We start from the raw sequence: 15,062 nt of genomic DNA on the forward strand, positions 1-15,062 counted from the left end.
CATCCTCTTCCGCGCTTCCTCTTGGTTATGTGGCTCAGCGTTGGTCTCCCCTGACTCAGAATGGGACCCTCCATTTTGAGAAGGTCCCTCCCCCCCGGCCTCTAACTCAAAGCTAGTCCCTAGTTCTAATTTGACCTGTGTCATCATGTTAGCTCCATTTTGCTGGAGGTCATCATCGCCACAGTCTATTTCTACTGCAAACTCACCGATTTGGGCAACTGCATTTCCTGTGCCGAGGTTCAGCATCTTCGCGTCCTTCGTGGAGTTGGTGTTTTCTTGTTTGGCCTCGTCTGTTGGTCCGTCCTTTTTCAGGGTCGTTTCATGATTGTGTGTGGCGTCTTCTTCGGGCGTGCCGTTCGAGCAACCATTCTCACCGTTGGTTTTCACTTCTGCCGCAGGCTCTGCCGGTGCTGCGGGCTCAGCTGAGTTGGCCTTCTCTGGCTCAGGACCAGACGGTGTGCTCGTTGCGGGCTCCTTTGCCTCTCCATCGGCGACTGTGTGCTCATTGGCCACCTGAGCCTCTCCTTTGTCGTTGCTCTCGCCCTGAGCAGCGTCAGCTTCTCCCTGCTGACTGTCACACGTGCCAGCTGGGGCAGCCGCGTCCTCTGTGTCTTTCGCCTCCCCGTCTGCCGCCTGCTGACTGTCAGACGTGCCAGCTGGGGCAGCCGCGTCCTCTGTGTCCTTCGCCTCCCCATCTGCCGCCTCCTTACCCTCCTTCGGAGCGCCGTCTCCCTGGTCCACGCTGGTGCTCTTCCCCTTTCGCATGATGAAGTTTTTCAGCGAAACGGCGCGGTTGAAGTGTGTTCGCTTGGCCTTGGCCGACTTGGCCTGCTCTTTGCCTGCCTCTTCCGTCTGCTCGGCCAGTTCAGATGCTGCAGCACCTTCCTCCTCCCCGCTGGCAGCCACCATGTCTGCTGACCGCTTGGACTTGGGGATCACACGTTTCTTGAAGGAGGTCCAAATCTCATCTGCGTGTTGGTTCATTGATTTGTGTGGGGCGGCGGTGGCTCCCTTTTCCTCCTCTCCGTCTGTGTTTGTCTTCTCCTGTGTTTTTCCGTCTACCTGTGCCGTGGCTTCATCTGTTTCAGGCGCAGCCGCTTCATCGTTCTCTGTGGCATTTTCCTCACCTTCCGCCTTCTCACCCGTAGCGGCTGCTTTGCTGATGCCTACGACTGATGGGTCTCTTTTCAGCCCCTGGAATGTCCATGACCTTTTCAGTTTCCACCGTTTCTGGCCACTGGATTCTGAAGCCTTGGAGTCCAGTGTACTTGTGTCGCCAGGAGTGCCCCCAGACGCACCCTCGCTACCTTCAGCCTCCTTAGACTCTTCTGTGCTCTTCTTGTGACTCTTCTGGGCCATAAGCTTCTTAAAGGAATGCCAGCGTTTAATGTGTTTGGTCGCTGCACTGGAGGCAGGCTTCTCTGACCCTTCTGCTGCCGGGGCATCTTCCAGTTGATCCACTGTGGCATTGAGGGCCTCAGGGTCCTCTAACCTGTCCAAGGATTTGGATCGGACCTTCACCTGGTTCTCCGGAGCTTTCTCAATGGCCGGGTCCTCAGCCGCTGCCTCTGTGCCATTGGTTGCCGGCTCCTCTGCTTGGTCAGAGGCCTTTTTCTGCTCTGTGTTGCCCTCTCCATTAGCCTCCACAGCCTCTGTGCTCTGCTCCTTCTTCTTCTTCCCTCCCATGACTTTTCCCAGTCCACTCTTATTCAGGAAGGAAGAGAAAATATTCTCAGAGGCCTGTTTAGCTTTGCCATCGGCAGGCTGCTCTGTGCTCTGTTTGGTCTCTCCGGCAGGATGTGCCTCTTCGGGTGGAGACGTGACAGCCTCCGTGACAGCCTCCATGACAGTCTCTGAGTTTGTGGGCTCCACCTCTGTTTTAGACTTGGTGGTGGTGCCATCTTCCTGTACAGGCGCTGAACATGCATCTGTCGCCGCCATATCCGCAAAAAGATGTCTGTGTCGTTATATCCCCTCTTTTTCTTCAGTAGTTCAGGTTAGTTCCTTTTGTGATTGAATGGACTGAGTTCATTGATCACGAGCTGACACGTGTGGCAGTATTCCCATTCAACTTCCCTTCGGAGAGGAGGGCCTCTGCATCATATTCTGTAGTGAGAATGAGGGCCACGAACCTGGTGGAAATGAAATGAGAAGGGATTAAATGTATAAATCAACAACACAGACAGTCCATTACTAAGTCTTGGATACTCCAGACAGAGCTGATGTAATACACAGTGCATCTCTACAACAGCAAAGGCCTGCTGAAATGGTTTTAAAGCCAATGCATCCAAGCACAAACCAACATAATGTAACGTGACAAATGCTATGTGAGGGGTGATGGCCATTTTGAAGAATGAGGAAATGACATGTGTGGCCCAGAGCAGTCATAGGGAAATAAACACATGGCATAACATGCTCCAGATAATCTCATGTTGCCACAAGGGTCTGACTCCTGTCACCTAGATGCTAGAGAGCATTGCTGTTTAGAAAATAGGATCTGTGGTTTTGCTTACAATTRAGCACAATTTGAAGAGTTTATGTCTGGGCTTTAGTATCCAGGAAAAACAAGCGGATCCTAGTAAGGTTGAACAATAACGTGCAATGACAGCAGAGGCGAGGGAAAAATAGAACATCTAAAGCAAATCTCCATAAAGGACAATGTAAAAGAGCTTGGATTTCTTGTATTTTATTTTACGAAAATCTACACAATACTTTTAACATTTATATACATAAAAAGCCACCGTGATAATGTTTATCAGGGAAATTGTTTATAATTGCATCATAACATCAGTAAAGGTTATAGGCAAAACAGAAAGTAACAAATGCCCTATTTTCTCTGGCCATGATTTTCTATAGACTTGAGTCTTGAGTCTTGAGTCCCCCCTCCCCCCTTTCAACCACAGACAACCCCTTTATCTCCCATCATGTGCTGTGGYGTGCTGACCTTGTTTTCCAGTCGGCAGTGGGTTATTTTGTAACGTAGCTATGTCATCATGGTTATACTATTTTTATAGATTAGTACAGATTTCTCTAAATCATCCAGCTGAGAATTTGAACTAATCTATTTAGTCTCCAATCTAAAACACCAGAGGGGCACCTGATGTAAACTAGTCACATACTTTGGAATATTCGATTAATCAAACGGACCCTGTGGATGCATGTGACGTAAAATGAGTATAGTAACATACATTGTAATACAATTGTCTTGTATTTTGAGAGGAGCACGATGCCAATAACACATTTTAATCGGATTTCCGAGTTAGGATACTACTGCGTGAAAAGGAACGAGCGTCTGTGGAGGGAGTGGAGACCACGCTTACATGTCCTGCCACAAGGACAATCGCGCGCTTTAGCCTTTTTGTCCCGTTTTCATCTGAGCACTCTTCCCCCTTTGTTACGTTAAACCAGCAGTGAGCGCGAGGGGGTTTAGAAGCTGCGATTGGGTTTAGCTGTGAGCTCCAATCATGCGCTGCCGAAATAGAAGATCATTCTAATGAGGGAGGGGGGTGCCACCAGTGTGTCGTGAACAACATTAACGTGAGCAACAATTGTGGCATCGGCGGTTCCCATTCAAAATAAAAGTCCCCCATTSAAAATTAAGCAAAGGGATAAAAAAAATTGGAATCATTCCACAGTTGGACTAGATAATGTTTTTATTTTGTAGGAATGTTGTTATATAAAGTAAACAAAAATGCAATTATTAATTTGCAGCCCCCCCCCCCCCAAAAAAGAATATATATATTGAAATTGCATGCATAGCCTACTTATAACAGTGGTGTAAAGTACGTAAGAAAAAAAATATTTGAACTACTACTTAAGTAATTTTGGGGGTATTTATACTTTACTTTACTATTTTACGTGTTGTCATCCATACTGCCTCCGATCTGGCGAACTCACTAAAAACAAATACTGTGATTGTAAATTATATGTCTGGGTGTTGGAGTAAGCCCTTGTCTGTCCGTTAATTTAAAAAAATATTGTGCCGAATGGTTTCCTTAATATATGGAATTTTACTCAAGTTTGACAACTGAGTACTTTTTCCACCTTAGAGGAGGAAGGGGAGAACCATCCTCCTCAGTAAAACATTTTTTTTTTATTGTGAAAAAAGTTAGGATTTTTAGATAAAACAATACTACATATATTCACGTCACCAAATAATTGACTAAAACACAATTTTACAATGAAGTTCTACAGTAGAAAAGCAGCACTCTGTTGGGTAGTGCCATTGTGTAGCCGGAGGACAGCTAGCTTCTGTCCTCCACCTGGTARATTGACTTCAATACAAAACCTAGGAGGCTGACGGTTCTCACCCCCTTCCATAGACTTACACYGTAATTATGACAACTTCTGGAGGACGTCCTCCAACCTATCAGAGCTCTTGCAGCATGAACTGACATGTTGTCCACCTAATCAAAGGATCAGAGAATGAATCTAGTATTGGAAGCATAAGCTACAGCTAGCTAGCACTGCAGTGCATAAAATGTGGTGTGTAGTTGACACAAATGGAGAGAAAGACAATAATTGAATAGTTTTGAACAAATTAAATTATTCCAAAATTAAGGAGAAGCCAGTGAGAGAGAGAGAGAGAGAGAGAGAGAGAGAGAGAGAGCAAGAGAGAGGGAGCTAGCTAGCTACATTTGGTTGTAGTTTTTCAACTTTCACTTAGCTAGTGAATACAGCTAGCAAGTTTAAACATCTCAAAACCTGGCTCAAACAGAGAGGGATGCTATGTTAGCTAGCTGGCCATGGCTATCCAACACTGAAACTCTTCCAAGTCAAGGTAAGCTTTTGGTTTAATTTATTTATTTCCACCGGGCCCGCCGGTGTAACTGCTAAACTGCTTAATGACTGTACACTGTACTGCATGATTGTAGCAGGTTTACAAACACGTTAGTTCTCGTAGCTATGTTGACTACATGTTAGCTAATATGGTGACAACGATGTAGACTGTGTGTAGCGGTTAGCAGTCATGATATGAAGGTTTGGCTTGGAAAGGTTTTCTCGCCTGGTCAAAGACTGCTGATGTGTTGTGCACTGAAGTCTACAATTGAAGGGAAAAGGTGAGGAGGAGAGCGTGTAGATAGTTGTCAGAAGGAACTATATACAGTGCATTGGGAAAGTATTCAGACCCCTTGACCTTTTCCACATTTGTTACATTACAGCTTTATTCTAAAATCTATTAAAAAGGTTTTCCCCTCATCAATCTACACACAATACCCCATAACGACAAAGCAAAATCAGGTTTTTAGAAATTTTTGCAAATGTATAAAAAATAAAACACTGAAATATCACATTTACATTAGTATTTAGACCCTTTACTCAGTACTTTGTTGAAGCACCTTTGGCAGCAATTACAGCCTTGAGTCTTCTTGGGTATGACGCTACAAGCTTGGCACACCTGTATTTGGGGAGTTAATCCCATTCCTCTCTGCAGATCCTCTCAAGCTCTGTCAGGTTGGATCGGGAGCATTGCTGCACAGCTATTTTCAGGTCTCTCCAGAGATGTTTGATCGGGTTCAAGTCCGGGCCCCTCAAGGACATTCAGACCTGTCCCGAAGCCACTCCTGCTTTGTCTTGGCTATGTGCTTAGGTTTGTTGTCCTGTTGGAAGGTGAACCTTCGCCCCAGTCTGAAGTCCTGAGTGCTCTGGAGCAGGTTTTCATCAAGGATCTCTCTGTACTTTGCTCCATTCATCTTTGACTCGATCCTGACTAGTCTCCCAGTTTCTGCCACTGAAAAACATCCCCACAGCAAGATGCTGCCACCACCATGCTTCACCGTAGGGATGGGGCCTGGTTTCCTCCAGACGTGACGCTTTGCATTCATGCCAAAGAGTTCAATCTCAGTTTCATCAGAGCATAGAATCTTGTTTCTCATGGTCTGAGTCTTTAGGTGCCTTTTGGCAAACTCCAAGTGGGCTGTCATGTACCTTTTACTGAGGAGTGGCTTCCGTCTGGTCACTCTACCATAAAGGCCTGATTGGTGGATTGCTGCAGAGATGGTTGTCCTTCTGGAAGGTTCTCCCATCTCCACAGAGAAACTCTAGAGCTCTGTCAGAGTGACCATTGGGTTCTTTGTCAACTCCCTGACCAAGGCCCTTCTCCCCCGATTGCTCAGTTTGGCCGGGCGGCCCGCTCCAGGAAGAGTCTTGATTGTTCCAAGCTTCTTCCATTTAAGAATGATGGAGGCCACTGTATTCTTGGGGACCTTCAATGATGCAGACATTTTTTGGTACCCTTCCCCAGATCTGTGCCTCGACACAATCCTGTCTCGGAGCTCTACGGACAATCCCTTAGACCTCATGGCTTGGTTTTTGCTCTGACATGCACTGTCAACTGTGGAACCTTATATAGACAGGTGTGTGCCTTTCCAAATCATGTCCAATCAATTGAATTTACCACAGGTGGACTCCAATGAAGTTGTAGAAACATCTCAAGGATGATCAATGGAAACAGGATGCACCTGAGCTCAATTTCGAGTCTCATAGCAAAGGGTCTGAATACTTATGTAAATAAGGTATTTGTTTTTTATTTTTAATACATTTTCAAAAAAATCTTGTGTGCAGATTGCTGAGAAAAAAAACATATTTAACCAATTTTAGAATAAGGCTGTAATGTAACCAAATGTGGAAAAAGTCAAGGGGTCTAAATACTTTCCGAAGGAACCGTATACAGCGAGCAAAGTAATCATGATGTTTTGATGTCGCTTCTATGAAAGTGATCTGTGTTTGCGTGTGATCAAGGGTGTATTCATTCTGCATATTCTGTTGAAAAAATGTTCTTCAACAGAAGCAAATGGAATGAAACCGGGATAAACATATCTGAATTTGTCCAATAGAAACTKATTTGCAACTGTTGGACTATTGATTACACCCTAGATCAGCACCGACATTGTAAACTTTCATTCATAGGCTAGGTTGTAGCAACCTCATGATGGGTATGGGAAATGTTGAGTATCACGTAGTAGGCTAAACCTATCGATGTTACATTGAGCTAGCTGGGTGAATGGAATATGAATGACAGTTATCCAATATGCTGTAATATAAATAAGGCCATGCTACAAAAAAAGCATCCTCCCTCATCTTAAATGGCACCGACCGCCATATACACTGTACTGTACAACCTATGGATTGTGCATCCATGAAACGGGGTATCTGCCTACTCAGCGACACCCACAGAACATAACTCTGTAGAATTTACATACATATTAGCATCTTAGCTCTTAATGCAGGACTTTGACTGTGGAAAATCCCCTACAATTTTTTTWAAACCGTTATTTAACTAGTTTATTATGCGTATTGAATATTCATAATGCACTCTACAGCCTAACATATGGATTGTGTACCCATGAAATGGGGTATCAGCCTACTCAGTGACACCCATGTAGAGTTCACACAAATATTAGCTCGTATTGCGCATAATAAACTAACTTGGGGGATGACTTTCCAAGTCTACTTCCCACGGCTATGTATGTAGTTGAACTTGAATACGTTTCAATTGGGGGACTTTTATTTTGAAGGCGAACCACCGATTCCACTATTGTTGCTCACGCTAATGTTGTTCACGACCAACTGGTGAAAAAGCCAATGCAAATGGTCGAGACAGCAGGTGCCCGTCCTTTTCAAACGCTCATTTGCATTGCTAACGTGATTCACAAATCCCCCCACCACCCATTTTGTGTAGGCTAGCCTAAAATAAGCGTCTATCGAAATGTTTTTACTGATAGTTTCCTCTCGAAATGTTTGAGCTATATAGCCTATGTAAGGGAATTCAACCTGTTAATTAAACCACAACAACAGAAATGGTTTCCAAGTTGCTGCCAAGACGCATTCCGAACAATAGATGGGCTTGCCTATTGAGAAAGCTGGGCCGCGTTATAACGCGTAAATGCATCATCATAGGCAAAAGTCATGTCGAGAAAGAAATGATTTATAGCCATCTTTTCGATGAATGAATCGATATTACATTCAGAGAATTCTTGAAGCAACACAGACGTGATTAATATAATATGAAATCCTCAGAGGAAAACAACTCAAGCGCCAAATTCCCAACAAATGCAGCGCTTGTCTGTTGTGGTGAAGCTGATAGACTAGACTACACATTCTCGAAACCTCCATCCCAAGCGCCAGTTTTTCCCTCTCATGAGAGATTACATTTGTATGTTGGAATTGAGGTCTTACTTGGCCCCGTTTAAATTCACACTTGAATGCGTTTAATTATAATGTGTGAGGGGGCAGTCTGTCTTATAATGTGTGAGGGGGCAGTCTAGCGAATGGCGTGGAAGTTGATTGAATGAGGAGCCTCAGGGACTCAGGCACCAAATCACATTGTTTTTGAGCGCACAATTGTCTTCCCAAACAAATGGTTATCGAAACAAAGCAATGCCAGAAGAAAAAAAACATTTAATTTATGTAGGCTATCGTATGGACACAGAGTTGATATGCGTAGAGCGAGCACGTATCAGCCATCAACAGCCTGTTCACAGTCCCTTAACGTTGAGATCCTCCAACAAAAACCAAGATGAGCTCCCCATCCAAGAGTTTCATCAACAATAGCCATATTGTATGACTATAAAGGTTAATTAAACGGTAAATGGAAATTACAGGAGTTAATCATGATATGCATTTAATACCGTGTTTAACAAACACTATAATAGGCTACAAGAAAAAAACGAATAATATCTACAAACCTTGTTTCGTGTGTCTAAATCCGTTTCTGTGTGCGGGAGAAAGGTAATAAACTGTTCCAGACGGTAAAAGACACTGAAACTAAATCCCCGCTCGCATCCTCATGCCTTGAAGCAGCCAACCCAGTGTTGAGAATTGCGCGGAGACGTGAGGGTCGCGTTGGTATTAACAGACGCGCAGCTGCGGCTCCGCAAAGGCACACCATCTATCTCACCCCGTTGCCCTTAGCAACCATGGATATCACCCCACCCCCACCACTAAGAGGGTTAGAGTACGGGTCGGAAATTGTTTCCCTCAGTAATTTGCCCAGTCAGAGCTCAGAGCCACTTGCATTTGATTTGTGTAAAACGGTGCGATTTAAAGCCCGTTGCTTTGAATCGTTGTCTTGAACTCATGTGACTTGGCAACAATGACCTTTCAAGCACATGAAGAAGAATTGACACCAGGACTGTCCACCAATTGACTGTCCATTGAAATGTCAATGTATTTAATCTAACATAATGTCCGCCACCAATGAAATACATAGAGGAAAATCCCTTTTATTACAGCATCTTTTATTCTCTTCTGGAAACCACCTCTTGATTCCAAACTATATGTGACAGCCTTCATCTCACCAAGCAGCATTATTCAGTGAGTCAGCCATGCTGGAGAGCCGAGTGGCCATGTGCTTGCCATACAGTGAGACTGCAAAACAGAAGACAAATGAAGGTGTATGGAGAGAAATAACCTATCACAAATATTCCATCAGTGGGCCTGGGGCACCAGAGCAGAGGGAGGATGCAGCGGAACATTATGCTGTGTGCTCAGGCAGTCTGTATTTGTATTTATTATGGATCCCCATCAGCTACTCTTCCTGGGGTCCGGCAAAATTAAGGCAGTTATACAATTTAAAAAAACATTACAATACATTCATTACAGAATTCACAACACACTAATAAGTGTGTGCCCTCATGCCCATACGACATATCTACAACGCAAAATCCATATGTACGTGTGTGTATAATGCATACGTTATCATGTGTGTGTATACATGTGTCTGTGCCTATGTTTTTGTTACTTCACAGTCCCCGCTGTTCCAGAAGGTGTATTTTTACCTGCTTTTTGAATCTGATTCTACTGCTTGCATCAGTTACCTGATGTGGAATAGAGTTCCATGTAGTCATGGCTCTATGTAGTACTTTGCGCCTCCCATAGTCTGTTCTGGACTTGGGGACTGTGAAGAGACCTCTGGTGGCATGTCTTGTGGGGTATGCATGGGTGTCCGAGCTGTGTGCTAGTATTTTAAACAGACCTTTCAGCTTATCAACACCTCTTACAAAAACAAGTAGTGAGGYAGTCAGTCTCTCTTCCACTTTGAGCCATGAGAGATTGACATGCATGTCATTAATGTCAGCTCTCCGTGTACTTTTAAGGGCCAGCCGTGCTGCCCTGTTCTGAGCCAACTGCAATTTTCCCAAGTCCATCTTTGTGGCACCTGACCACACGACTGAACAGTGGACCAGGTGCGACTAAACGAGGGCCTGTAGGATCTGCCTTGTTGATAGTGTTAAGAAGGCAGAGCAGCGTTTTATTATGGACAGACTTCTCCCCATCTAAGCTACTGTTGTATCAATATGTTTTGACCATGACAGTTTACAATCCAGGATTACTCCAAGCAGTTTAGTCACATCAACTTGCTCAATTTCCACATTATGAGATGTAGTTGAGGTTTAGGGTTTAGTGAAGGATTTGTCCCAAATACAATGCTTTTCATTTAGGAACTATTTAGGACTAACTTATTCCTTGATACCCATTCCGAAACTAACTGCAGCTCTTTGTTAAGTGTTGCAGTCATTTCAGTCGCTGTAGTAGCTGACATGTATAGTGTTGAGTCATCCGCATACATAGACACACTGGCCTTACTCAAAGCCAGTGGCGTGTCGTTCGTAAAGATTGTTAAAAGCAAGGGGCCTAAACAGCTACCCTAGGGAATTCCTGCTTCTATCTGGATTATGTTTGAGAGGCTTCCATTAAAGAACACCCTCTGTGTTCTGTTAGACAAGTAACTCTATCCACGTTATAGAAGAGAGTGTAAAGCCATAACACATACATTTTTTCCAGCTGCAGACTATGATCGATAATGTCAAAAGCTGCACTGAATTCTAACAAAACAGGCCCCACAATCATATCATCAATTTCTCTCAGCCAATCATCAGTCATTTGTGTAAGTGCCGTGCTTGTTGAGTATCCTTCCCACATGCGTGCTAAAAGTCTGTTGTTTACTGTGAAATAGCATTGTATCTGGTCAAACACAATTTTTTCCAGAAGTTTACTAAGGGTTGGTAACAGGCTGATTGGTCGGCTATTTGAGCCAGTAAAGGGGGCTTTACTATTCTTGGGAAGCGGAATGACTTTAGCTTCCCTCCAGGCATGAGGGAACACACTTTCTAGTAGGCTTAAATTGAAGATGTGGCAAATAGGAGTGGCTATATCGTCCACTATTATCCTCAGTAATTTTCCATCCAGATTGTCAGACCCCGGTGGCTTGTCATTGTTGATAGACAACAATAATTTTTTCACCTCTTCCACACTGACTTCACGGAATTCAAAAGTACAATTCTTGTCTTTCATAATTTGGTCAGATATACTTGGATGTGTAGTGTCAGCGTTTGTTGCTGGCATGTTATCTAGCCAATGAAAAGTAAGTAAAGTAGTTGGCAATATCAGTGGGTTTTGTGATAAATGAACCATCTGATTCAATGAATGATGGAGCCGAGTTGGCTTCTTTCCCAAAAATGTCATTTAAGGTACCCCAAAGCTTTTTACTATCATTCTTTATATAATTTATCTTTGTTTCATAGTATATTACATTTTTATTTATCTTAGTCACACGATTTCTTAATTTGCAGTTCGTTTGCCAATCAGTTGGGCTGCCAGACTTATTTGCCGTATCTTTTTCCTCATCCCTCTCAACCATACAATTTTTCACTTCCTCATCAATCCAAGGGGATTTAACTGTTTTTACAGTCATTTTCTTAATGTTTGTGTACTTATTAGTAACTGGAATAAGCAATTTCATAAATGTGTCAAGTGCAGTGTCTGGTTGCTCCTCATTACACACCACAGACCAGCAAATATTCTTTACACCATCAACATATGGATGCCAACATCATATTTGTCTGTGCCTCTCAGTTTTAATATTGGACTAAATGTGTCCCCTGGATAGAGTAAATTGTGCGCTGCACTGGAAAAGCATTGCTGCGTGATTAATATTTCATAAGACAGTGCATCTGCAAGGACTTGGTCTCTTTCGCTCCCTGAGCCTTAATTTCCTTGTGGAGGATGCCAGCGTGTCTGTCTGAGCAGGTTAGGCTACACTGCTGGCTTTGATTCAGCTAGGCATCCGTTTTATGGTTAAGGGCACAGGAGGCCACAGTGCAGCTGTGTCATGCATGGCTCCATGTGAAATCATCGCCTTATATGGAGGGGGAGGGTGTTGCATGGTGCATCAGGGGGTTTAAGAAAGGTGCATACATTAACTGAAGCAGGAATTCAGAATGTCACCAAAGCTCTGCTCAATAAATCATTTGGTGGGCTTAGCTTGGGAGGGTGGATGGATGGCTCCTCTGTTACACTAGGTGGAGTTTCTACACTRTAGTCTACCCAGACCATCCATGCTTCCTCAACAACAACACAGTAGGCTCTCCCCAGTAACCCTAAGTTAGCTGTTCTTTTGGGGTTGGCCAATTAACCTCAGAGTGGGGTGTTTGTCTTTTGTGTGGGATCACCAGCTAGAACGGCTGGCTTTGCCATGCCTCTGACCAGTTTAGGCAGGCTGGAGCCAACGTGCCTGAAATATTTCATAATTCCTGCCCCTCCACCACTGGCTGATCCAATCAGAGAATACATTATTTTCACCTGCTATCTGAGTGAGTGAAGCCCAATGTCATTTGGATGTCACAGACAGGTAGAGGGAAAGCTGTCTGTGCCTGGAGAGGCTCTCGCCGCCTCTGATGAAGTGTGTGTAGGGTAATGATATATTTGCCATTCAAGGGCTTGATCATAAATAACACCCATTTAGATACACCATTACATTTCAGTAATTTAGCAGACACTCTTATCCAGAATGTCTTACAGGAGCAATTAGGGTTAAGTGCCTTGCTCAAGGGCGACATCGACAGATTTTTCATCTAGTCGGCTCAGGGATTCGAACCATTGACCTTTTGGTTACCGGCCCACCGCTATTAACCGCTAGGCTACCTGCCACCATCACAGACAGTTCGAATGAAGTGCCAACCTACAAGGGATGGGAGCTTTGAACAGTGTCATATTAATGGCTTTAGTTTTTGACATTCTGCATTGGATGTCTCTCTGCTCTCAGACCCAGACATCCCACAGCCAGCAGAGTCCCTCTACAGGGACTGAAACATAAAATGGAATGTACCCCAAGCAGTGGAGGGATTTCAGTGTCAACACATTTAAGTGAAGCTGCGAAGGCGTTGTGAATGGCATAGGCAGAGCTCACAAGGTGTTTGTCTCTGCCTCCCTAACGCCTGGCAACAGCGTGTGCGTGTGTGTATTTGAGCATGCACGCCTGCTGTGCGCGTCAGGAAGCAAGTGTGTGTGTGGGGGTGTTGGGTTCCTCAGCTCTGGCAGGCTCAGCTGAAGGCCATGTCTGGCTTACGACACTACCTGTCAACTCCAGTTCCCGCTTTCTTGTCCAGGGCGACAAGGTCTTATTTTAAGAAGCCGGTTTCTGCAGCCTGATGACCAGCACGTGCTCTGACACGCAGCCGTAAACACAGGCGCTGGCAACCAATCGAATTGCATCTGCAGCCACTTCATTTACTGCACATAGATTTACAATAGGCAGACGCCACTGTCTATAAATGTGTGGGGTTACAGAAGGATTAAGCCTTCCATTTAATCAATGTGGACTGCAGAAACAATGACGAAGAATAGGAAGACCATGGAGGAGGAGTCAGGGTTAAAGCGAGAGGGGGGAGAGGGGGAGGAGGGGGTACTTTTCAATGCATGCCTCAGCCAGCCCCCAACTATTTCTCAATACGAATTAAAACAGAGTGGAGGCTATAGGGAGGGGGAAGTCATCTGGGCTTACAGTCATTGTCAACTGAGGTAGCCTGTGCACTGGAATTAAAGAGTGCTCGAAAATCTTATCTGACTTAGAAGAGAGCAAGGCACCGTAAAGATATATCTGTGTATTTTAATCTGTCTGATTTGAGACATCCATTAGCATTTAGACCGAAAATGTTGGGGTTTTGATGTGCGCAGTCTCACTCTTTTTTGGAGTCCATTTAGGTAATGTCACTTTCCACGGGACATTAATCTGTGTAATTAGGTTTGAGCCACACTCTCCTCTGAAGCAGATCGTGACTGGCTAGGGTACCTTTCTTTTTTTTGCACTTTCTGCCCCGGAGGAAAATAGGTGGAATGCATTATTTTCTCCTGGCTACTTTCTTTCTTATCATCTGAATTCAGTGCTCATCGAGAGCAGGGAGGAAGCAATGGAGTACATGAATGTTTGACAATGGTGACTCTCTGATGGACTCGCTGATGTACTATGATTCACTGCTGAGGCAAATATGGAACACGCCTCTGGTTAGCTATGCAAATGAGGGAGGTGGTTTGCTTCCTGTGTGTTGTCAGACCATCCCAATCAACCTTCCTATAACCAAACAAACCAACGATTGGGTAAACCATAGACTATCATCCCATACCTAAACCAACTGCCAGTTCAAAGTTCATCCGCCCCAAAATGGATGCCATGACTGTCTTCACATGTCCATCCATCCCCACCTGTAGGTGATTTATGGTCACTTTCCCCAAATCTGTGTTCACAATGCATTTAGATACTTCCACACAGCACAGCACGTTGACCTTTCTAGACGTGCTGATTAGTTAATGTGTTGCTCACGGCGGAGGCCACGTCGACGCCAACGCCTCTGCTCATGCATGGGAGACCTATGAGTTGCAGCTGTTGTAGCCACCCAATACTGCAACACTCCTGTCCTGAAGTGATGCCTTCCCAGGGATTTCTCTATAATCTGGTTATGTGTGCCCAACCTGTCAATCTCAATCACGGTTGTTGTTGTGCCAGCCTCCCGCTGGGCCAATGGTGATCCATTCTGTCGATTAGCTGCATGCTATCTCATTATCATCTCCCCCCACCAGTGCTAGGCAGAGGGCATAGATAGGATAGGGACCGGCCATGGGTTTCTCCATTGTGACACAGGGGAGGGGACCTGTCACAGAATATCTAGGGAACGCCAGAGTTACACAACTGTGAAACACACCATTTTGTTTGTCAGTCCCTCTGCCAACCCTAGTGGATGTGAAAAACCTCTTTCCACAGGTGGGGAAAATGTAAACCCTGTGCT

General features: G+C 44.6%; 1 protein-coding gene across 1 annotated transcript; it reads right to left on the minus strand.

Annotated features, from left to right (window-relative positions):
- LOC111957198 (enolase-phosphatase E1) lies at window positions 1-8,810 on the minus strand (the record flags this gene model as incomplete). The annotated part of the gene is made up of 2 exons (XM_023977968.2): window positions 8,688-8,810; window positions 1-2,132 (listed from the first exon to the last, which is right to left on the minus strand). A coding segment is annotated over exon 2 (1,941 nt), but the record flags the coding sequence as incomplete, so codon positions are not given.
- Window positions 8,811-15,062: the final 6,252 nt, after the last annotated feature.

The sequence above is a fragment of the Salvelinus sp. IW2-2015 genome, linkage group LG4p (assembly GCF_002910315.2).
Source record: "Salvelinus sp. IW2-2015 linkage group LG4p, ASM291031v2, whole genome shotgun sequence".
In the NCBI taxonomy this organism is placed as follows: Eukaryota; Metazoa; Chordata; class Actinopteri; order Salmoniformes; family Salmonidae; genus Salvelinus; species Salvelinus sp. IW2-2015.